A 25,009-nucleotide genomic window follows, 5' to 3' on the forward strand; every position below is an offset into this window, starting at 1 on the left:
ATAAAACTCAAACGATATCAGCAATAAAAATAAGAACTAGAGTAAAAATGTTTGACAGAAGTGTTTATTTTTTGCTCCGTTTTCAAGGCAAAATCGCTTTCCCATGTTTTTGAATGAAATGCTTTTCTCGTTTTACATATTTCTTATTAAAAAAATAATAGCATTATTGCTTTAAAAAAGCTAGATGTTCTGAAATATTTGTGAAACAAGGTCATAAATGCACCAGTGATGCAATCAAGTTTTATGAAATGAACACAAATTTAAAGACAATCATATATGCAAACAGTCGTTATTTCTTAATAAAAACAAAATTTTGAAAACAAATTGGCAATTCTACAAAACAGTACTTTTGAAAGAGTATATCCTTGACAAGCTATCATTCTAAATTTTACACCGAAGAAGGGAAAGTATTTTACACCAAAAAAAATTGTATAGTGGATTTAGCGAACCAGAAATGTGTTAACATGCACATATATGTATTCTATAATTTTTGATTTCGGATCTACTGAAAATTAAATTTAATGTAGATACATGTATTAAATCGTACAGACAAACGTTGAATTTCCTTAACATATATAGTTTTTGATAAATTTTTATAACGAATTAGTATAAAATACATGAAAACAACATTCTTTAAAATATACGCGATATTTGTTATTGTGTGTTATGGTCCAATAAAAATTGAATTATTACCACACATATGTAGACATTTTAACTCCTTGACGTAAATAAATATTAAGGAATTTTCAACTTAAATTGGACGCAAGAGATATTTGTGAAAAGTACGTAAATTTGTCAATCACTGGTACATTTCAATTCATTGTTTATATACTTGTCTAGATTTATAAGCATTTTAACATTACTATAATATTTTAAATTCACTTCAGTAGAAAATATTACATATTGAGTTTCATTATCCTTTTATATTTTCAAATTTGCATACATAATTACAAAAATGTTACATTCATTTGCAGTTATAATCATAAATTGTTTTTTAATTTGTGTAGGAGGTTTTTTAATTTTTAACATCAACTTCATTTGAACTGTCACTGGTTGATAGTTGTCTCAATGGCAATAATACCACATCTCCTTATCTTTATGTTTTTACTTGAACAGATATGAATTTATTTACGATCAATGTATAAATCATTGAACTTCTTCCTTGACCTTGTCAATATCTATTATGATTTTTATATTAAAAACAAATGTATTGGTAAATGTGTAGTAAGTTTTTTCATAATTATAACTTCTTCCAATAAGGAACATCAAAACAAAAATTAAATTGTATTTTTAATTTTTAATTTATGATGATATAGAAAGCAAAATTTGTATACACAAAAAAGTTGACCTTCCGTATCAGAAGAAAATTTAGGCAAATTATAAAGATATGTATTTCCCTACAAAGCGGATAATTCTACTTTAAAGTGCAACAGGGGTAAGATTTTTAGCTTCAAGCTACCAGGTACAATGTACATGTATTTTTGCTATTGTTGACCATGCAGAATTCTTTTTTCGTCTTTTTGACGCCGGTAATATTGATATAGTTTTATTCTGCCCTTTAAGTTTTGAACATACAGTAAAATATATATGTATACTATGCGTTTCTAGTCCCCGATTTCTGCATTTGTTATACAATCATTTGAAAACATTAAAGAGAAGCACTTACCTAATCCGTCATTCTGTTTTCTTGATTCTCCGTCTTGGATCAAACACACAGTCAGTTCCTCTGAATTTTTCCTCTTCTGGAAGTGGACTGATTCCATCTAAAGTGTATGCATACTGTTTTGTATCGGTTAAACGTGAAGGTCCAGACCCCACATCACTATCGTCTGTCATTGGGCTTAGAAAACTTGTATTTACTTCATTCATATTTCTAAGATCACCAATACAGGACGGAGACGAAAAAGTACTTGTACGACGTCTTTCGATCATTTCCGGAATCCTATACGGTGTTGGTTCTGATTTCACCGGAGTCTGATATGTTAACTGTCTTCCCTGCGAAATCATCGACGGAATTGGTGTTCCACAGAAAGGAGAGAAATTTAAGTGTCGTTTTGGTAGTCTGTTGTGTTCGGAACTAATACAAGGCGTGTGATACGGCGAAAACCCTGACTGCTGCACGGTGGAAATGTTCCCTTGTTGAACTATGGGCGAAGGCATCAAATAAGAATATGTTGATTGTATCATCTGACTTTCAAGGTGGAAGGCTTGTTGTTTTAACAAATTGTCTCTGTCAATTATATCTGTTAAAGAAGCAATGTAATTAACAGCTAATTTAAGAGTCCGAATTTTAGACATTTTTCGGTTGGTTAGGTGATATTCGGCCGGTATACACTTTCGGAGATCTTCAAGAGCTTTCGATAACTTTTTCATACGTTTTCTTTCCTGGACGTTTGCAGTATTCCTCCTTTCTTCAATGTCAATGTCAGATAAATTTTCGAACTTTTTCGGCTTTCGTTTTCGTCTGTTTATCACATTATCAGTTTCGCTACTATTATCATTAGAATCTTTGGTTAAATCAATCGGCACAGAATCATCATTTTCTAAATTTTGATTTGGACTGAGAGCAGAATTTTCGGCCATGGTCACTTCAGAGAGAGATAACGACTTGTGAAATGATACAGCGGTCAAACAGATATAGTGACAAACACCCATTGTTTCTAAAGTCATAAATTGTCCAAAGCGTCGACCCATCCCATGCTGTGCTGTTCCTTCGATCTCCTCACACGGATGTTATCAATTAAATTGTTTTCTAATTGCTTAATGAATGGCCTAATAGATTAATTATCCGACCATTTCTTATAGTGACAAGTTTGAACTTTTAGAAAACGAATTTGTAAAAACATGAAAAGAACAAAAACTTATAAAATTGTCTTTTTTTTCAAAGAAAATTATTTATTGGTTACATTGCAATATATTGATATATGTATTTACAATGTATTATATACTCATTCATTAAAAGATCAGACAACAAAAATAGATTGTAAAAGTAAAGTTAATATTGATAAGATTAGAGGTGGAACAATACAATTAAAATAAAATAAAATAAAATGTATATTTAAGAAATAAAGCAATTCATGAAAAAAAAGCAAAACAGACACATCTTTTATACCGGCATACTGAAATTTTGTGAGTAGACTTATGTTCCAACAATATTCTTTTTATTAAGATACTTATAACTGAACTGAACTTAAATTATTTTCTTTTTCTTCAAATAAGTTTTTCAAAATTTTCTGGTGAAAAAGATGCATATTGGATCCCTAATTTTAGCGAGTCCTGCAGGTATGAAATAGAAATGTAGCGCTGCAGGGCCGTATAAATGTTATATATAATTTCATTTAGAAGACAACATAGCCTGGAATTTGAAAGGTAAACTCTGTGTAAAAATCAAAGGATTTCGCAGCATTTTAAACGAAAATGAAAAGTAAAAAAAATGTAGATGAATTAATTTGTTCCTTAGTTTACAAAGAAAGCCTTTTGAACGCCTGTGAAGAATCAATGAATACCCAAGTCTCTGTGAGTCTTCCTTTTTATGCTTTTGAAAAAGAAATATGGATGTGAAGGAGTTCCAAAATGTTTCATATATCTACTAGTATTAATGTGTTGACCGTTGACTTCCACAAATCATATTGTCAGTGGCGGATCCAGAGAGGTTGAGTTGGTTCGGAGGTTGGAACCCTTCATTTTGACGATCAATGCATTGGAAAAGCGACATGTGGATGGACCCCACCCTTTATCCAGGGTTGGGAGCTCCCTTTTGACAATGGCTGGATCCACCTCTCAGTATGTATTGTTAAATACATCCCATCATGAGTTCTTTATGAACTTACTTATTAGATTAAGTTCAAATTCAAATTCAAAGTGTTATTTGAAGTCGATATTCAATAAACGACTGAATAACAAAATATATACGCATACAAAAGTCATGAAAACAACACACTTTTAAAGTTCAAGTAAGATCATAATTTTTTTATTAGGATCCAATGTACTTTTAACGTTCATCCATTCTTTATATGTTACGCTTCTTTCATTGAACCGTGTCAATGCATTCTATATTTATTTCTTCTGGCAACCTTTGTAAATAAGTTAGATACATAAGATGTGTATTACACAAACAATTCATTTTAGCATAATATTTCTTGGATAACTAATGTCATAATCACCAACGATTAACCTAGATATGTTCCTTTCTATATTCTTCAGAATCAAGATGTCTGTTCGGATACTATTGTAAACAAAAGAAAGTACAATCATGGAAAAAAAATACAGAACAGTTTTACTAGCTATGGATGGAAGTGACCACTCGGACCAAGCTTATCGATGTAAGTTCCACGTACATAGAATTCAGAAAATTTATATTTATTACATTCTTTTCAAAATGCATTTAATTAAAATCAGTCAACGTTTTGTAATTTCATCTTGAATTACTGAATCTATTTGCTAACAAGATTTTTTCCCCAGTCTATTTATACATGGAGTATTAAATAACTTTATTGCAAAAAGCGATGAAACAGTATCATACTATTGACGATCAAATGTTTTTTTTTATTATGACATCCGGTTCAATATATCTTGAAAGTGTATAAATATGTATGAAATATATCATATTCTCGTTTGAAGACTAAAAATTAAAGCAAAACGTTGTTTCAATACATCCATTTTTATGATTATAAAATAATCTTCCCCACTAGAGGATGTTGGCTTGATATAATACATTTCAATATGCATGTATGTTTAAGTAGAAGAAATACCTTTTTATATTCTTAAAATGAAATTATGTTAATAATCGTATGTATTTAAACTAGTTTTATATAGAAATTGTTTTACAGTCTCTCATAATTCTTAATAGAATGGTACTTGTATTTTATATTTGTGTATAATAACTTTGTCTGTTTTATATTGTGTATATACTCTGTATGTGCTGTATATTTGTGTATTGCAAGTAGTGAGACTATATAATTACACATTCATGGTTTATGTCGAATACATTCCTAACACAACAATCAATAAATACATAAAATAGATTGATATTGAAAAAAATCTATACGATTTACTTCCCTTACAGCACTAGCCAATATAAAAATAATCGAATAATATCGGTCATGTATAATTATGTGATATCTTTGAATTGATATTGAAACGGACTTTTAATACGAATTAAGAGAATGTCCTGAAATTTAAGGAACCGGCATATGAAAGTTTCTTTCTAAAATTTGTGAAAGAATTAATTGTTAGGTTTCGTGTCAAGCAAAATGAGATAAATCATTCGTTGACTTTATGAAAATGAGGCCGAGATATTGTATGATTGTCAAACAGGTTCATGTAACTATCCACCACAGTTCACGTGAGGTAGATGTTTTAAGCAGCTATATGTTTCCGTAAAACATATACATGGCCGACATGAACCAACGACAACCTCCGAATTGCAGGTTCCTGAGTTATTAAATGAGGTTGTGAGCGACACCTTTACATGTTATACTGGTGTAATAACATGTTGCTAACCTAGAGCAAATTTAAGCCATTACTGAAAGATAGTTTAAATCCAATACGAACTAATAAATAATCATGTTCTCTAAGCATAAGTTTTATCAAGGAGTTTATCTCATTGACCTCCTTGGTTTTATCGATCAGAACACATCCAAGAGTATCAACGGTAAAAACGTCATTGCGTTTTGTGTATTTTGCTGTGCATGTAGGTTACAATACACCATTAGATTGTATGGGCTTCAAAATTAAGAGAATGGCTAATCCTGATTGGTTGATATATGCGTCCGTTATCTATACTATTAAACGAGAAGACCTCATTTTGTGTGTCGCTTCTCTTCTTTCCACAATAAATTAATCATCATGCCTCTATGTCCTATAGGTACATGGCATAGTCGCATTTGTCATCCATTCATATGATTTTTCAGATTGAGCTATTTTGGAAGAAAAACGAGAAAAAAAGCGTCCGGATATTATTCCGACATTGGACGAAATTTTAAGTCAGCTTAGACTTCCGTTTTGCGTTTTCTTTATACTTTGAACATACATTTACTACCAATAAAGAGTATTTTCTATCTGATATTATTTCAAGTTAACTATCCATGGCGGTCACAGAGTTTATTAATTGAGAGAGACTGTATAATATATAAATGACCGCTGTCCCGTGGATCGATTAGTAAAGTGAGAATTGAAAGTAAAAAACAGATACACTTTATTTATAGTAATGAATGTACATACTATACAGATAAGCGCTAAAATGATCCATGTGTTATTAAAATTAATAGAAACCAAAGGGAAATTTGAGAGAAAAAAAGGAGGAGCCGGGCTAGAAAAACAACTGTCGTGTCCCAATGTACCTATGACTTTTGATACCTTTTCTGAAATTCATTAAATCTTTTACAAAAAAAATATTGATTTCAATAAAAGAAGATGTGGTATGTTTGCCAAAAGACAGCTCTCCACAAGAGACAAAAATGACACAGACATTAACAACTATAGGTCACCGTACGGCCCTCAACAATGAGCAAAGCCCATACCCCATAGTCAGCTATAAAAGGCCCCGAAATGACAATGTAAAACAATTCAAACGAGAAAACTAACGGCCAATCTATATGTACAAAATATGATCGAAAAACAAATATGCAATGTATAGTAATGAATGTACATAATATACATTTAAGCGCTAAAATCATCTATGTGTTATTAAAATTAATAGAAAATAAAAAAAGGGGGAATTTGGGGAAAAAAGGATGAGCCGGGCTAGAAAACAAGTGTCCTGTTCCAAGGTACCTTTGACTTTTGATACCTTTTCTGAAATTCTCCATTCATTAAATCTTTTACAAAATTTCATTGATTACAAAAAAAAAGAAGATGTGTTACAATTGCCAAAGAGACAGTTCTCCACAAGAGACAAAAATGACACAGAATTTAACAACTATAGGTCACCGTACGGCCTTCAACATGATGAACAAAGCCCATACCGCATAGTCAGCTATAAAAGGCCCCGAAATTACAGTGTAAAACAATTCAAACGATAAAACTAACGGCCTTATTTATGTTCAAAATATGAACGAAAAACATATATGTAACACGTAAACAAACGACAACCACTATTTACAGGCTCCTGACTTGCATGTTCATAATATACTAAATATATGTTCACACTGTAATTAATAGAAAACAAAAAAAATGGGAATTTTTGAAATAAAGAAGAAGGGATAAAAAAGATATTTTCCTTTCCCCAAGTACCTATTCCTGAAATTCTCAAGTCATTAAATCTAAATACAACACTTTACATACTTTCAACCACGCTCTGAATGCCCGCGATTTCGCGGGTGTGTTCTAGTTTTTTTTATTATTAGAGACTTCGTACATTCTGCATTATATCATAGGCCAAAACAATATTTTCCTTAGCCCTAACGGATATGAGATGTCTTTTCAATGCTACTTGAAGACACCCGCGAAATCGCGGGCATATACAGCTTGTGAACTGTTGTAGGATGATTTTTTGTAAAAGATATTATGTATGGAGAATAACATGAAAGGTATCAAAAGCCCTATCCCTTTTCCAAAGTCCGATATTTGTTTCCTTTCTGTTAAATTCAATTATACAAGAAAATACGTTTTTTATTGAAAAACGCCCATTTGTTTTTCGTTCATTTTTTGTACATAAATAAGGCCGCTAGTTTTCTGGTTTGAATTGTCTTACATTGTCAGTTCGGGGCCTTTTATAGCTGAGTATGCGGTATGGACTTTGTTCGTTGTTGAAGATCGTACGGTGACCTATAGTTGTTAATTTCTGTGTCATATTGGTCTCTTGTGGAGAGTTGTCTCAACATGGCAATCATACCACATCTTCTTTTTTTTTTGTAATCAATGAATTTTGTAAAAGATTTAATGACTGGAGAATTTCAGAAAAGGTATCAAAAGTTCACATGAATATTTTTAGCGCTTATATTTATATTATGAACATTCATTACTATATAAATATAGTGTATTTACTTTCAATTCTAAGTTTACTAATCGATCCATGGTGGTCATTGATATAGTATGCAGACCCTCTCTATTTAATAAACTCTGTGACCGCCGTGGATAGTAAACTTGAAAATGATAGCAGATAGAATTCTGAAAATACACTTTATTCTTTATATATATGTATGTTCAAAGTATACAGAAAAACGCAAACCGGAAGTCTAATCTGACTTAAAATTTCATTCAATGACGGGACAATATCCGGATGCCTTTTTTCTCGTTTTTCTCCCAAAATAACTCAATCTGAATAATTATATGAATGGATGACAAATGCGACTATGCACTGTACCTATAGGACACAGAGGTGTGTTGATTAATTTATTGTGGAAAGAAGAGAAGCGACAAAGAAAATGAGGTCTTCTCGTTTAATAGTATAGATTCGTGTTTCTGGCCTACGACCACAATTATTCTTTTCCTTTGCTACACTGCTTCTTTTGGTAAAAGTCAAATCAAATTAAAAATTTGCACCGTTTCAAATATGAAATAAATGTAACTGCTTATATATAGACCATTATTAGTCTAAAAAATATGCTTCTATGACAATCCATCAGTGATTTTTTTTTTTTGAGAGCCTTATTAACATGCCAATGGTAGGATTTGAATCATGTATATACATAAATGACTAATACCGACTAAGGCTAATTTGAGGGGTTTTCGGATGGGTCCTGATCCGGATATCCCGAGATGCAGAATTTAAAGAAATTCTTATCCCGAAATTGAAAAATATATTCTCGGATCCCGTAAGGATCAATCCCAAATCCCGCTTAAAAACACCCGATCCCGACACCCCGAAAAAGGTCCTGCCTCCTTTAATCTCTACCTACAATGTAACTTTCATTTTTGCCAAATCACTATTTTCCCTTTTAACAATAAATTTTCATGCCCCAATTATGGGCATTATGTTTTCTAGTCTGTGCATCCGTGCGTTCGTTTGTTCGGTCGTCCGTCCGTCCGTCTCGTCCGCCTGTCCTACTTCATTAAAAAAATTCTGGTCGAGGTAGTTTTAGATGAAGTTGAGCATGTTTTACTTATTTTAATATATATGCAAGTGGTATGACCCCTTAAATAGTAAACATTTCAAAGAAAACAGTAAACAGAATCAGAGACTTTCTATACTAACATAGAAATTCCCTGACAGAATACAGAGAGTCTCTATATATTAAAGTAGTATAATCGTAGTTTACATGTAGATAAACGCGAAAAATATTTGTCCCCTCTTAGTAGGTATAATAGTTGTGATTCTTGCGATCTAAACACCATAATATGGAGAATGCTCTACGATTGGTTGTACTTGTGTCACATGTTTTACTTATTTTAATATATATGCAACTGGTATGAACCCTTAAATAGTAAACATTTTAAAAAAAGTAGACAGAATACAGAGAGTCTCTATATATTAAAGTAGTATAATCGTAGTTTACATGTAGATAAACACGAAAAATAATTACCATCTCTGAAGGAAGTAAAATAGTTGTGGTTCTTGCGATCTAAACACCATGATATGGAGTACGCTCTGATTGGCTTATCTATTTTTTCATTTTTGTTATCTATCATACGATTGGTTGTATTTGTCCATGTTTCAAACTGGAAGTCTTATCTATGACTAAAAGTTAGTCTGATGACGGAATCATATCCGGACTCCTTTTTTGTCGTTTTTCTCCCAAAATAACTCAGTCTGAATAATCATAAGAATGGATGACAAATGCGACTATGCATGTTACCTATAGGACACAAAGGCATGATGATTGATTTATTGTGGAAGGAAGAGAAGCGACACCCACAATGAGGTCTTCTCGTTTAATAGTATAGATGATGATTGATTTATTGTGGAAGGAAGAGAAGCGACACCCAAAATGAGGTCTTCTCGTTTAATAGTATAGATAGGACGATACACGCATTTTTAAGTGCAACATTGATAGGCATGGGAGATAAGTACAAAATACGTTAAGAAAAGCAACGCGAACCTATATTTTTTGGACCAGAAAATACTTTCCTGAATAACTTTTCTGTAATTCTAGCAAGGTTTCGTTAAAAAAATCAACTTTCTAAAGTCTGTATCTCAAAAAAAGCTATCATTGTCGCCTATGGGGAAATTAATTGTTTATTTTAATCTGTACTGATTTTGTGTCATGGATGATGCCCCATATCCAAAACAGAAACGGCATGATCTTGCTCAAGTTAAAACGCCAAATTCTAAATAAATAATATCGACATGTCATGATGTGGGACCATAAGTATACATTCAAGTTACTATATATCAATACATATATAGTTAGGTATGTTTCAATCTATCAAAACCAACATCATGTTTTATTTTCTTTATCATAAAATGTACTTTTCCCTAAAGCACAACACAAGCTTTATAGAAAAAGCGCTCTTATCAAAACATAAACATTCAATCGGGAGTCGAAGTCAGATCTGCGACTAAATGAATGCCAACGTTGTACTCTATATATGTACATTTGTAATACATATAAAAAAGAAGATGTGGTATGATTGCCAATGAGACAACTGTCCACAAGAGACCAAAATGACACAGACATTAACAACTTTAGGTCACCGTATGGCCTTCAACAATGAGCAAGGCCCATACCGCATAGTCAGCTACAAAAGGCCCCGATATGACAATGTAAAACAATTCAAACTGAAAAAACAACCACTGGATTACAGGCTCCTGACTTGGGACAGGCACATACATACATAATGTAGCGGGGTTAAACATGTTAGCGGATTCCCAACCCTCCCCTAACCTGGGACAGTGGTATAACAGTACAACATACGATCGAACTATAAAAATCAGTTGAAAAGGCTTAACTCATCAGAAGGACAAAAATACAAGTGGACGTGGCCGGGTACTTGTACATCCCGACAACAAAAAGAACATTGAACATTGTGTTACTGATCGTATACTAGTAAATGGTAAATAAATAAAATGAAATAAATGTACATGAACGTGGGACACAAACCACACACAACCAACCAAAACAAGAAAATAAATATGGCATACGAAATAATGAAAACAATATAAAACTCCATGTGTTTTCGACTTTCATACTTCAAAGGGTTTAAGCAATTTGATTTACAACATAGAAGTTGACATTTTGATATTGTTGTATTTTAAACAGGGTATCTAAAGTACTTAAGGCAAGCATCTGATTATGTTGTGTTTGTTCACTGTCCCGAATTGACACAGTCACAGCTTTCATGTGAGTATTTGTAAATATTCATTTTGTACTGTAAATCATATACTATCGTACTGTAGTGTACAACCATTTACATTCCTTTCTTTTGTATTTTCTTAATACGACGTAAATATACATATTGTGCGTTCGCACCAAGGCCTAGTTTTATATCTGTTTAGAGACATGTGTCTACAAAAGTTGTCTAGGGTATAAATCATGGTCTTCTCATGACTTCTTTCGTCTGGCCATAACATATAAGAGTGTGTTTTGAGTAAAAGGGATGTATAAGTCTGCGGTTGGAAAAGGTACGGAAGTTCTGATTCTTGTTTTGGGAAAATGCAACATTCTTCGCACGTTTAAGAAGGTTTTTGTTCTTGCCTGAGTTACCCAAGTTTAATCAAATATTCGCTGACAGCTTAAACTATAGGGTGTTCTAAATAAAATTTTAAATTTTGACCAAGCTTGCTGCAGATATACACCAATTGCTTTTTAACGTTATTTTACGTTCCAGGTTTCATTTCCAAATGTACACATCAACTCAAGGCAATGATATTAGAGCACGAACAAGAAACGAGGTTACTTTTGGCGCGACTACATGAACATCTGAAAAGGGAAAAAGTAAGTCATTAGATTGATCATGTGCCCTTAATCAAAAAACCGAATTTTCTATGATCAAGATATTTTTTTTCAAATTAATGTATATGAAACGCCATGACTGTCTTGTGTGGCAAATTCTATTTTAATCTGTGGATATTTCATTACAAGAAGGTGCTTTTTTATTATGCGATGGTGCTTTTGTATTATAAGAAGGTGCTTTTTTATAGTGTGCTGGTGCTTTTGTATTATAATAAGACAGTTATGGCGTTCCATAGATGTGCGTGCAACTTTTTGTGTTTATTGCCAGAAGTGTGCTATGGATATTTAGATCTAACAATTTTCTCATTTTGTAGATTTCAGGAAAAATTGTGCGGAAACTAGGAGACCCAAAAGAACAAATTCTTAAAGTAGCAAACGAAGAAAATGTAGACTGTATCGTAACCGGAAACCGAGGACGCAATAAAACGCGTTTAGGAGTTATAGGTAGTGTTAGTTCATTTTTAGTACATCATTCAAAAGTGCCTGTCCTAATTGTGAAAAAGGAGTTGTGTAACAATTAATAATGTAATTATTTTTCTCAGAAGACATGACCCGGGCTTCTATTGGCAGCAGTTAATATGATTAATCATTTAATACGCAGTTTATTTTATAAATTTTCCCATTTTTTTTATCATTTATTATGTTGTTTTTCTTCTTGTATAGTTAGGGGGTTAACACAAAACAGTTGTACTTAATAAACATTGTCCCCGTAAAGTGTACATGCAGTTCATATGTTTTACTCAAGAATTTGGTATATGCTAATGTTTATGAATGTATATAAACATATATAAAACGAAGATGTTATCTTTATCATGAGTTATACAGGCTAGTTGATATAACCTCTTATCATATACTTAGACTAAATAACATAAGATTTTTACTGTATGATAATAGCATTAAATTAACGTAAATTCCATATTTTTCGAATTGGTGCTTAGCGGGCTGATATGAAAAGTTTATCACATGCTTCGATTGTTATCACATGCCTTTCCGTAACGTTATCACATGGCATTCCGGTGATACTCGGCAAATTCCGGAAAATACACCTCAATGCTACGTTTTCAGTGAAAAACATTACGAAATAGTATACAAAACAATTATTTAGATACTGAAAAGTATACTGTGTAAAAAAATAACAAACAAAATAAAAATAAAAAAAAAAATAAACAAACAAACAAATTATTAAACAAATGCATTCTTTATAAGTTTCAAACATAATTTAGAAAGTTACTTTGAAAAGGTTGACTTTTCCAAACAGTGTTCATTATGTATATTGTTGTGTTTTTTTTTTTTTTTTTGGTTTGTCGAGTCGTCCATATCAAAAATGTTTTCTCCTCTGTTGAGGCATATTGCAGAAAGATTTGATATCGAATGTACTAAATTTGGTCCGACGTCCGTGAACTTTTCAATCTTTGAACTTCTATTTGGGAACCACGTAAAAGGATCAATATATGAATCTGTTATTTTACTCCATTGTTGAAGCATATGATAAAAAGATCATAACATGTCATTTTTCCATATCGCATGTATTATCAGCCCTCGGTCATTATCAGCCCTCGAGCCATGCGGCTCTTGGGCTGATATTGAACCTAGGGCTGATAATACATGCGATATGAAAAATGCCATGTAATAATCTGATACTTGATAATACAAATTTAAACATTAATTTCATCTGTTATTTTGAAAACCAATCATCTACATAAACTGGTCCGCCGTTCTATCTATAGCTTCGCACCGATCAGTGTAGCGATAAGTGAACACAACAGGGGTCCAGTTTATCATCTACATACATGTACGTCTATATCAGAAACTACATGACAGATTTGTTGTCTCTCTCTCGCCTGCGACGCAAGCACGGGCACATGTATAAGGGTGTGGATGGGGTTGAATTATTAAAGAATAATGCCCTTAAAAATGAAGATTAGGGAATAACGGGTAGAAAAATGAAGATTAGAGGAAAAGGGGGTTAATTTTTCGAAGATTAGAGAAAAAAGGGGTTAATTTTTTGAAGAATAGAGAAAAAGGGGTGAAAATTAAATGTTTACAGAATAAGAGACCCCCCCCCCAATCCAGACCCTCATGTATATGTAAATGAAATACCTTAAAAATATATATTACGTATAAAGAGTTTTTTCTAGAGACAAGTGCCTGTGGACGCAAGTCGTTGAATGCGAGACATAGAGAATACAATCATTATATACAATTAAGTTACAAGCCATGATATGTACATTTGTTACATTTACCAATTTAATTACAAATAGGTTTTATTTGAATAAATCAAGTTTGATGGATACTTCTGGGAATTGAGGACAAAAGACAGATTCGATTATTTTTTGAAGAAATAAAAGTGTAACGATTTCTGATGATTAATTTCGTTTGAGGAATTTCCCAGGGTAGTTACAATATTTATAAACAATCAAGGCTTGTTTTTCGTGATTATACATTTTAAATTACATTTCAATACAATGTTAGAAACTATATCTATTAAACTATTAATGATTGATTGAAGTTGAAACAATTGCGATGTGATATTTCTTTCAATATGAAAGCGAGCCATTTAAGTAAAATAAGATGCAGTGGAGTCAGGGGTGGGATATAGTGTAGAGAGCAATACGCCCCGGCCCCACCTCCTTTTTGATCGCCAATTCATCTTTCAAAATCTCTTATATATTTGTTAACAATTACAACAGAAATTGCTTTAATATTAAACCTATCTCGGAAGCGCGAAACAAGGAATGTAATTAATACTTAATTTGTTGATTATTGATCACACAATGATGTTGTATTATTGTCAAAATGTTTGGTACAAAAATTATTCTATGCAGTTGGGGGAATAATTGATTTTTTTTCTTCGCGGCGATCGTTCTTGTTGATTTCCAATGGCATTTTTAAACGCGATGTGATTTTGCAACATTCAGATTTTTCATTTCCGAGCATTCCTGATGATAGAGATTAAAAAGTAATATACAAGCAGTATAGTTCAACTTGGTTTAGTGTTGTGGTGTCATTTCTTAGCTTGATTCAACAGACGATGAGTCTTATCTTGATTCAACAAACGATGAGTCTTAGCTTGATTCAACAGACGATGAGTCAGCTTGATTCAACAGACGATGAGTCTTAGCTTGATTCAACAGACGATGAGTTAAAATGAAATTGAGAATGGAAATGGGGAATGTGCCAAAGAGACAACAACCCGACCATAGAAAAAAACAACAGCAGAAGGTCACCAACAGGTCTTCAATGTAGCGAGAAATTCCCGCACCCGGAGGCGTCCTTCAACTGGCCCCTAAACAAATAAGATAAGATAAGATAAGATAAGAATTTTATTAATCTAATCAAGAACCCATAAAGGGCATCATTTTACAACACAATATGATTGGAAAAACAAATATATACTAGTTCAGTGATAATGAACGCCATACTAATTTCCAAATTGTACACAAGAAACTAAAATTAAAATAATACAAGACTAACAAAGGATAGAGGGTCCTGACTTGGGACAGGCGCAAAAATGCGGCGGGGTTAAACATGTTTGTGAGATCTCAACCCTCCCCCTATACCTCTAGCCAATGTAGAAAAGTAAACGCATAACAATACGCACATTAAAATTCAGTTCAAGAGAAGTCCGAGTCTGATGTCAGAAGATGTAAAAATGAATGTTTTGGCATTGACTATTTTCTACAGAGTATGTCTGTTTAATTATTGTTTTCTGATAAAAGGCACATCTACGAAGTACAACTCTATCAGATAAAGTTGACTTTAGCAGGTTTGGCCTTTCTAACTTGTTAACCACGCAGCCTCCAATGTCATTTTGCTTCGTTTGTGATGACTATCTCAACTTTTGACAATTGACCGTGTTAACAGAAGATCATGACTGTATGACAAAAATGCAAAATGAAGGCAAATAAAAAGAACAGTGACCCACCAACACAAAAGCGCAAAAGAGTAATTATTCAAAAAATGGAAGGAACTTGCTGCTGTGGACACATTTATCGGGCGAATCTTACAATTCTATTTTAAATTACAACTTTTCAAAACTCGATTTATAGCTTGACGCGTTATATAGATGATTGCTGAGGACTGTATGCTGCCTTGTGGTTTCTTTTCATTCTTTATTATGGTTTCAGGTTAACTGATTTTATCCCTCCCATTCAATTTATTTGAATGCTACTTTGATATAAAAAAAATTACAGAATATAGAATAGCAAATATATTTTTTAATAGTTGACCCGGTGACCTTTTTCTAGTCGGTCCCTTTTAGTATTCAAGAATGTATAATAGTATATGTTAATTTTCACTGCCTTAAGTGTTTCCGAAGTAAGTTAAAGCTGGAAATGTACAATTTTACTTATAACAGTCTATACATTCGACATTCGTTGTAGTTATGAAACTTAATGCCGAAAAACGTTCACGATCAAAACATACCCTGATTTGTATTTTATATCAGTTTATGTAATATTGACCGCTGAAAACTGACTAAATAAGCAATTATCCAGAAACGCAGCGATAAAAACGTGAAAAGGTGTTTTTTAAAGAAATTAGCTTTGCCAAAAAAGTGAGTGTTATTGTTTGATATGCGTAAGTATATATGTATGTAAACCTAAAATGCTTTATCACCTACATGAATGAATTACACAGATTGGATAGCCAATTATATTGACACGATAAGAAGCTTATGGTCTTCAAAGTCGGAAACAATAAAAACAAAATGACGGAATTCGATGGAAATGAATTTGGAAAAAAGCATAGTTTGTAGTCTTAAACATAATTATGTACTGTTCTTTGATTAAAACTTCACAGTTCATAACATTTTTCTTAGAAGTTAACAAATAGGAACCATAAATATCCCTTTTCTATATCTGTTTTAATGGAAACACTAAAGTGGTAATTCATCTGTTTTTGGAAGAATCTTTCGGAATTTTTGGCCCTCAATGCTCTACAACTTCCTACTTTATTTGACATTTTCACTTTTTTTTTATTCGAGCGACACTGGTGAGTATTTTGTAGACAGAAAATCGGCTCTGGCGCACACGATCTTTATAATCCTGGTATCTTTGATGAGTTTATTTAGAAGGGATCTGTATTACTGTCCCCTGTTCACGACTTGTCTTGTAAATAACCGAAAGCGAACATATGTTTAGTCTAATAAGAAGTCAACGATAAGTTTCAAGAACTTTGCTAAGTGTAGTTAGAAATGTTTGTATGTAAACACAATCGATTTTATGCACACAGTATTAATCAATTTTACTGATGTTGGACATCAATACACAGATGTAATAAAATCCCGATTGTTTTCAACTATTTTGAAATTAACACGGTGAGTGTCATTTAAATCGTGTCGTCATCTGGACCGTGATTTCGCATCGAGGACAAGTTTATATACTGAGGTTTCGATATCTTTCGAGTTATCAGTGCATGCACATATATAAACTTCTTAGATATTCTGAGTATTAAAAATGACAGAGGAAGCAAAAACAGGAGGCAAAAATGTGGTCATAGCTATGGATGGAAGCGAACATTCTAAATATGCATTTAAATGTAAGTAATTATTAAACATTTGTTTGTGCTAGCCTACATTTTATCCATTATTGTATTTTATACGATAACTTAAACATTGTACATATATGGAAGGAAATGAACATATACTATTTATAAAGTGTTGAACATGACCTTGGACATGACTTTTATATTTAATATTATTGTTAAATTCGGATCATCATGTAAGCCTTTAGAAACTAGCTGATGCGCATTTGTTTAAAACTATAATGCGATATCAGGTTGCACTATACAATAGATATGTTATATATATGTATATATATTTAGTTGATAAGATACGTGCATCAGATTCACGTAAAACTGATAACATTACAATGTATATACATTCATCGTTAGTTATCCTGAGAATAGCACAAATTACAATATGTTTATGCCCCATTTATGGGCATTATGTTTTCTGGTCTGTGCGTCCGTCTGTCCGTTCGTCCGTATGTCCCGCTTCAGGTTAAAGTTTTTGGTCGAGGTAGTTTCTGATGAAGTTGAGGTACAATCAACTTGAAACTTAGTACACATGTTCCCTATGATATGATCTTTCTAATTTTAATGTCGAATCAGAGATTTCCCCCATTTTCACGGTCCACTCATAGAAACAGAAAATGATAGTGCGGATGAGGCATCCGTGTACTGGGGACACATTCTTGTTAAATGATGATCTGACGCTCGAAGGGCATTTTACTTTGCTGAAGAGTTATATCTTCAGCGAGTTATATCTTCAGCAAACAAGTAGTATGTTTGCGAACATAGGTGGTAGAAATGATATTCGGTTAAAGGGAGGAGAGAAACATTTGGGTTTAAAGCTCCGAGTCTTCTAATTTTGAAATTCACGTTATATTATTGGTTACACATCTATTCCATGCAAGGAAAAGAAAGCATGTTATATATATCGTTATAAGACAAATTATTTGCTTAGGTGACCAATATGTTTAAAATATGTGTTTGTCCCAAGTCATGCAAAAGACTGGAATTATATAGGGTTATTGCATGAATATAGGGAATATTGTCCCGAGTAGAATTTAATATTGCATGAGCTTGCGAGTGCAATATATGTTCTACGAGGGACACTATTCCCCAATATTCATGCAACAAACCTTTTATTGTATAGCAATATAATATTTGAAAGTAAAAATTGGCTGAAACTAAGATTTTGTCGTTGATGACGTCATGGATTTTGAAGATTTATTGCACTAGTGCAATATTAGAATTTATTGCACTAGTGCAATATTAGTATTGCACGCTAACTTTCGGTTACTTTCTGTGGGAAATATTATATTGCTATGCAATAAATGCAGTTATTGTCGTTGTCGTTGGTTGCTCTCTGGCAATATAGAAATAAGAAGATGTCCGATTGCCAATGGGACAACTCTCCACCACCAGAGACCAATTGACGTAGAAATTTACAACTAAAAATATATAATATACAGCAACACACGACTACCACGACTACCACTGATATTACAGATTCCTAACTTGGGACAGTCACATTGAGAATGTTTGTTTTTCATTGATTGTTTTTAACATAAATCATATTTTGTCATTTTGTTACCTTTTAATTAGTTATCAAAAGTACCAGGATTATAATTTTATACGCCAGACGCGCGTTTCGTCTACATAAGACTCATCAGTGACGCTCAGATCAAAATAGTTAAAAAGCCAAACAAATACAAAGTTGAAGAGCATTGAGGACCCAAAATTCCAAAAAGTTGTGCCAAATACGGCTAAGGTAATCTACTCCTGGGGTAAGAAAATCCTTAGTTTTTCGAATAATTCAAAGTTTTGTAAACAGAAAATTTATAAAAATGACCATATAATTGATATTCATGTCAACACCGAAGTGTTGACTACTGGGCTGGTGATACCCTCGGGGACGATAATACGTCGTACAGTGACCTATATTTGTTAACATCTTCGTTCTTTGATTTCTTGTTAATATATATGTCTCTTTGACAATCATATCACATCTTCATATTTTATAGGGTAGGGAGATATATGAGATAGGCATACGCAAATAAAGCGAAGGTTTCATTGCATGCCCTCGATCATTGGCCCTCTGTTTGTAATAAAATATGATATATAAGCCCAATGATTAATATATAATCTTTATTGCAAAATTACACCCATAAGGGTCAAACAATACAATCAAGCAATACTTTTATACAATACAATGCAATACAATGTGTTTGAAGGTGTCAGAGAGATAATACAATACATAGAATAATAGAACATTAGGCAGCAACCATTTGATTTTCTGGGGGGGGGCGCAAACTTTTTTTTTTCGCCTGCGGCGAAAACCAATCTTTTTTTTCGCGACAAGTCGAAAACAATTTTTCTCCAAAAACTGGAAACAAACTTTTTTTTCCAAAAAAAACCATAGCCTCCCCCCCCCCCAGAAAATCAAATGGTTGCTGCCTTAGAGTTCAATTATAAATGTATGTAAAAAACACCATCATAACCTGTTTGAGCTCTCTTGTTTTATGAGCATACCTGTAGTAAAAACGATTGAGAAAGTGGTAAGAAATGGCTCATTATATACTATTTTCATATAGATATATTTTTTGTTATGCTGGAAGTTGAAATACAAAAATATTCTAAAATCGACAATTTACATAGAAGTTGTAATATGTTGCCCATATATATCTCAACTCTAAATCAAATGCTACATGCAAAGTACATATATACTGGCATGATCGTCTTGTCTAAGAAACTCTATATGTGCATGTTTCTAATAATCTTTAATCAACGAAGTGCTCATGTAATACACTAAGTATATAATAATAGAGAACGGATTCTAGGAATGTGTCAGAGAGACAACTATCCGAACAAGAAGCAGATAATTGCCAAAGGCGATCAAAAGGTCTCTAATGCAGCGATAAAATCCTATTTGATGACCCCCTCTTTTCCCGTTATTTCGGTCTATGTTTATATGTCTGTGATGAAATGTACTTGACAAAACCGTTATCTCCGATTATATCACGTACAAGTGTACATGTACCTGATGACCAAGAAAAAAAATGCAAACTCAATTAGATTATAGTTTTTACGTTTTAATTTTTATCAGACCTTGCAAAAGTATCTATGTCAAGGATGAAATTTAAAGTTTTTAGAAAAATTTAAAGAGTGTTTATATCGTTTATAATATTTTGTTTTTGTTAAAGATACATTATATTCTTTATATAACGCTTGCCATTCAAATTATCATGTAATCTTCAATACCTATTAAAAACAGTGTTACTTTGATATTTTATAGATGTCGACATAAACAAAGGTCTGACATTTAGCAGGATAAGTTGGAGACCCTCACAAGATGTCTACCCCCAGGAAGAGATTCCTGTAGCTATATTTTGCAAAACCTTTCTAAATTTGGGTCATCAAGGCTCTTCAACTCCGTACTTTATCATAGGCGGATTCCGGTTGGGTCCTGGCCCCCTGTTTTGTGGGAAAAATAAATTTATAATATGGGGAAACACTGTCTCTTAACTGATGTTCCCTATTAAGGTCCCCCCTTTATCAAAAATCCTGGATCCGCCACTGTTTATTTGGCATATTTTGTTTATTCAAGCATCGCCAATGTGTCTTTTGTAGAAGAAACGCGCGTATGCAGTACAAAATTTTCATCCTGGTATCTTTCATGAGTTTATTGATTAAAAGTTCAGTTTCTTCTGTAAATATATTTTTGATGGCGACAATAATGCATATACTAGTACATTATTTTCATTCTATTATGTAAAACTGCGTAAACTTTCGGTCACACACGTGATCTCAAATGAATAACGAATATCAAAAAGTTTTTCATTCTCATTACAGGGTTTGTTGACAACTGTCGAAAAGAAGATGATCATGTTTACATCGTCCATGCAGTGGAGATGAATGAAATGTTCGCGTCACAACAGTTCTCATGTAGGTATTGATACACAAAAGAAGTCACGAGAAGCGTAGCTGGGCTAATCAAATACTAGTATCATTAGTGGAGGTCCCCCCGATCTTTATTAAAGTTATCGCGAGTTCAGTAGTCATCATTAAAACGAGTTATGATCATTGATATGGTCATAATTATAAATTAACTGTTCACAAAACTTTAAATGTTTTGATTTCTTTTTTACTCCAGGAATAGATGGCATTGAGTAAGCTTAATTTGGCGAAACCTTTCAGAATTTTGGAAACGGCCTCAATGTTCTTCAAAATTTCGGCCTTTCAAATTATTTTTATTTGAGCGTGTCTGCTGAGTATTTGGCGTCTGGTTTCTGGCGTACACCCTTTTAATCCTGGTATGTATGATGCGTTTATTCACATATATATTACCAGCTTTGATTACGTTAGAAGCAATTTGGATGGAGAGTTGTCTCATTTGAACTCACACCACATCTTCCTATATCCTTGTACCTCTTCTAATCACGACCAGTAAGAAGCTTATAATAATAAAAGAAATCTGTGGACAAAGGTTAAATAAACAATAAGCCAATTTAAAACTTTAATTATGGCAGTCTTGTATTTCTTTGAAAATGTTCTATAAAAAATCTGAAGTCTAAACAGTCTTCTTTTAGATTTCTATTCATTGAGAATCAGTTACTTCAGTAATAACTACGGAGATATATAAACCTAATGAAAAAAATTGCTTGACAGATATTTTTCTCGTTAGGCAAAATGGAATTGAAAAACGCACAATACGGAGCTAAGGTCATCTACACTTGATAACCGACTTATGATTCATAAGGTGACAAATGTAGATGTTTCTATCTATTTTATCTATCAGAAAATATTTTCGTTCTTTACTTTTTCGTTGTTAATATTTGTATGTATTTTTGTATGTAAGGTTCGTTAACCTTATACTGACCAGGTAAACAAAGTAAAGATAACATGTCAAAACATACCGGGACTTCTTAACCTTTATCAAGGCAAGACCAACTGAAAAAAATACAAACCTACGCCAGCGTACAGTCTGAATTCGGGCGTTAACTACCATTCTTGTGTAGGTAAAGTGTGACGGGCTTTGTACGTAAACGAACGCTTGCAACAACTATCTGCACTTTCGATACTTACACAGAACTTTCCTATTAAAAGTAAATCTGTAGTCAATGTTTGATTATTCTTAATATTGAATGATAATAAGCAGCATGACATATTTGCCACTGGACTTTAAACGAACAACTATGAATCAATTATATTTGAAAATAACTCCAAACTAAACAAAATCGAAAAAAAGGCTTTTATTTATAAGGAAGGCAGAGCGACATTCGGTGTTTCAATTAAGATGGTCATACTTTAATTTCTACTTTATTGTTCATATTGAATGTTTCAAATTATATAATAGAAATATAAAGTCTTTTTCTTCATTACACAGCTCCATACTCATTTGACCCAGATGTGTTAGCGTCCATTTTGAAGAAAGAAAAAGATCGCGTAACACAAGAGTTAAAAGAATACGCTGCGCTACTTACTGAAGCTGGGGTACGTATATTTCTGAATCTGGAGTATGTATCTTACTGACTTTTGGTTACGTATCATTTTTAAGATGTATTATTTGTTGCTAAAGAAGTTGTGAAACAAAAAAAGATAAAAAAAGAAGTCTATCATTTGTTTACAAATTTGGGTATTCGTTTCTTTGAAAATTTCAAATCTGTTTTAAAGAAAACAACAGATATAATGCAGACACACTGTACATATTCCAAATTAAGTCCTTTTTGCTCGTTCCATTTATGTATGTTTTCCCATAATTTGATAGACCTATATTTTTAATACACTTAATTTGAAACAATTTTGCCTTCGCAATAGTTTTGACTGTATCAAATGTTTGAGCAAGGGAAATCACCTTTCTTGAACTGTAACACATTTTGTAACATTCTGTGACATAAATTTTGACGGGACGTATTATGGTTAACCCGAATAATTCAGTCGTTATATTCCGCTGATCTACGAAGGCTCCTCGTGTGGGAGAAAATCGGACACGGAAAGGGCTTGAATTATTCGAGTTATATTATGGTATACAAATGTCCGGTGTCCGTCCGTCCGTCTGTCCGTCCGTCCATCTGTCCGTCTGTCCATCTGTCCAGCGTAAACATGTCGCACCGTAACTTGAGAACGACTTATCCAAATTTCATGAAACTTAATATAGTTGTTTCTTATGATGGTCAAATGATCTGTATACTTTTTGGTGAAAATAAGATTTAAACTTTTTGAGTTACGGCACTTTGTAACTAAAACAGGTGTGTGTTTTTTTCACATGTCGCACCGTATCTCAAAAGCGATTCTTGATTATGGCTTAAAACTTTATACATTTTTAGTTATATTAACCTTAATATCTGTATACTTTTTGGTGATGATTCAAAATTTCATTTTTGAGTTATTGAGTATTTTGTAAAAAAAAGGGGATGGATTTTTTTTACATGTCACGCCATATCTCAAAAACTATTTATGATTATTGCCTAAAACTTTACACATATCTTTTTTATATTAATCTAAAGATCTGTCAACTTTTTGATGATGATTCAAAATTTCATTTTTGAGTTATTAAGTGTTTTGTAAAAAGGGGGGAGGGTTTTTTTTTACATGTTGCTGTATCTCAAAAACAATTTATGATTATTGCTTAAAACTTTACACAATTCTTTGTTATATTAATCTAAAAATCTGTATACTTTTTGGTGATGACTCAAAATTTTATTTTAGTGATATTTAGTTTTTTGTAAAAAAAAAAAACAGGGTGGTGGGGGGGGATTCACATGTCCCACCATGTCTCAAAACGATATCTGGTTATTGCTTTAAACTTTCTCAGAAACTATTTATGATTATTGCATAAAACTTCCACACAAGACGTCAGGCGTATCATGCGCTTATGGCGCAGCTGTTTATTCTCCTTTTTATCGCAACTTTGTCGTCAATTAAATATTTCGTTACTTCTAATTTCAAAGATTGCGTAAGGGGGAATAACACATCAAAAAGATTGGACAAAAAGAAAAAGAGGGGAGTAATAAAAGTAGCAGGAGTTCGTGGTTTGATTTCTAATGAGAACAGCTAGCTGTATTCCAGAAACCTCAGGACGATGAATCCATTGATGTTACTGTAAATACACAAAGGGCAATGTTCGGCCTTTAAACTTTTATAAAGTCTTATATATTTTATGTATGGTTTGCTCTTTCAGGTTAATGGAACAGTTAAAAGCGTCCATACTACTAATCCCGGAGAAGGTATCGTAAAATGTGCTGCAGAACTAAACGCCGCCATTATTATAACCGGATGTCGTGGTTTAGGCAAAATTCGGCGCACGTTGGTGGGAAGTACAAGTGACTATATTCTTCACCATGCTCACGTTCCAGTTGTGATTTGCCGACATCAACATTAATAGACTTAATTAAAAGAGTTATCGTTCTTAGAATAGTGTATATATATATATATATATATATATATTCAACAATATATATGGTTAAAAAAAAGTTTATTCATGTAAAAAAAAATATGTCTTTGTAGATCAGGTCACTATAGAGAGATTAAATAATTATATCAAAGACTATTCTCCTTGGTATAAAAGAAAATTAATTAAATGATATTAGACTGCAAGGATAAACCGCTGACAACGCCATAATTCAATTAGACTTTACTAAAAAAAATAAACTATAAAATTAACTTCGATT

The 25,009-nt window shown here is 32.7% G+C and overlaps 2 protein-coding genes and 1 long non-coding RNA gene across 3 annotated transcripts; 2 read left to right on the top strand and 1 right to left on the bottom strand.

Moving 5' to 3' along the window:
• Window positions 1-1,644: 1,644 nt before the first annotated feature.
• LOC143083610 (uncharacterized) lies at window positions 1,645-2,643 on the bottom strand. The gene has a single exon (XM_076259918.1). It carries the CDS (start codon window positions 2,581-2,583, stop codon window positions 1,675-1,677), a length of 909 nt encoding a protein of 302 aa, XP_076116033.1. The 5' UTR covers window positions 2,584-2,643; the 3' UTR covers window positions 1,645-1,674.
• Window positions 2,644-4,199: 1,556 nt separating this feature from the next.
• LOC143083697 (uncharacterized) lies at window positions 4,200-12,543 on the top strand. The gene is made up of 4 exons (XR_012980861.1): window positions 4,200-4,322; window positions 11,142-11,222; window positions 11,710-11,816; window positions 12,149-12,543. It is a non-coding gene; the product is annotated as an uncharacterized LOC143083697 (long non-coding RNA).
• Window positions 12,544-17,063: 4,520 nt separating this feature from the next.
• Window positions 17,064-24,885, top strand: LOC143080362 (putative universal stress protein SH1215). Its single transcript, XM_076256181.1, has 4 exons — window positions 17,064-17,372; window positions 21,192-21,284; window positions 22,726-22,832; window positions 24,520-24,885. Exons 1-4 carry the CDS (start codon window positions 17,291-17,293, stop codon window positions 24,718-24,720), a joined length of 483 nt encoding a protein of 160 aa, XP_076112296.1. The 5' UTR covers window positions 17,064-17,290; the 3' UTR covers window positions 24,721-24,885.
• The last annotated feature ends 124 nt before the right edge of the window (window positions 24,886-25,009 follow it).

Source organism: Mytilus galloprovincialis, chromosome 1 (genome assembly GCF_965363235.1).
Source record: "Mytilus galloprovincialis chromosome 1, xbMytGall1.hap1.1, whole genome shotgun sequence".
NCBI classification, from domain to species: domain Eukaryota; kingdom Metazoa; phylum Mollusca; class Bivalvia; order Mytilida; family Mytilidae; genus Mytilus; species Mytilus galloprovincialis.

Excerpts from the sequence above, each read along its gene's own strand:
- LOC143083610 (XM_076259918.1), bottom strand. The coding sequence starts at position 2,583 with ATGGCCGAAAATTCTGCTCTCAGTCCAAATCAAAATTTAGAAAATGAT.
- LOC143080362 (XM_076256181.1), top strand. The coding sequence starts at position 17,291 with ATGACAGAGGAAGCAAAAACAGGAGGCAAAAATGTGGTCATAGCTATG. Across the intron at positions 17,373-21,191 it reads TTCTAAATATGCATTTAAAT|GGTTTGTTGACAACTGTCGA; the intron begins GTAAGTAATTAT and ends TTCTCATTACAG. Across the intron at positions 22,833-24,519 it reads CGCTACTTACTGAAGCTGGG|GTTAATGGAACAGTTAAAAG; the intron begins GTACGTATATTT and ends TTGCTCTTTCAG.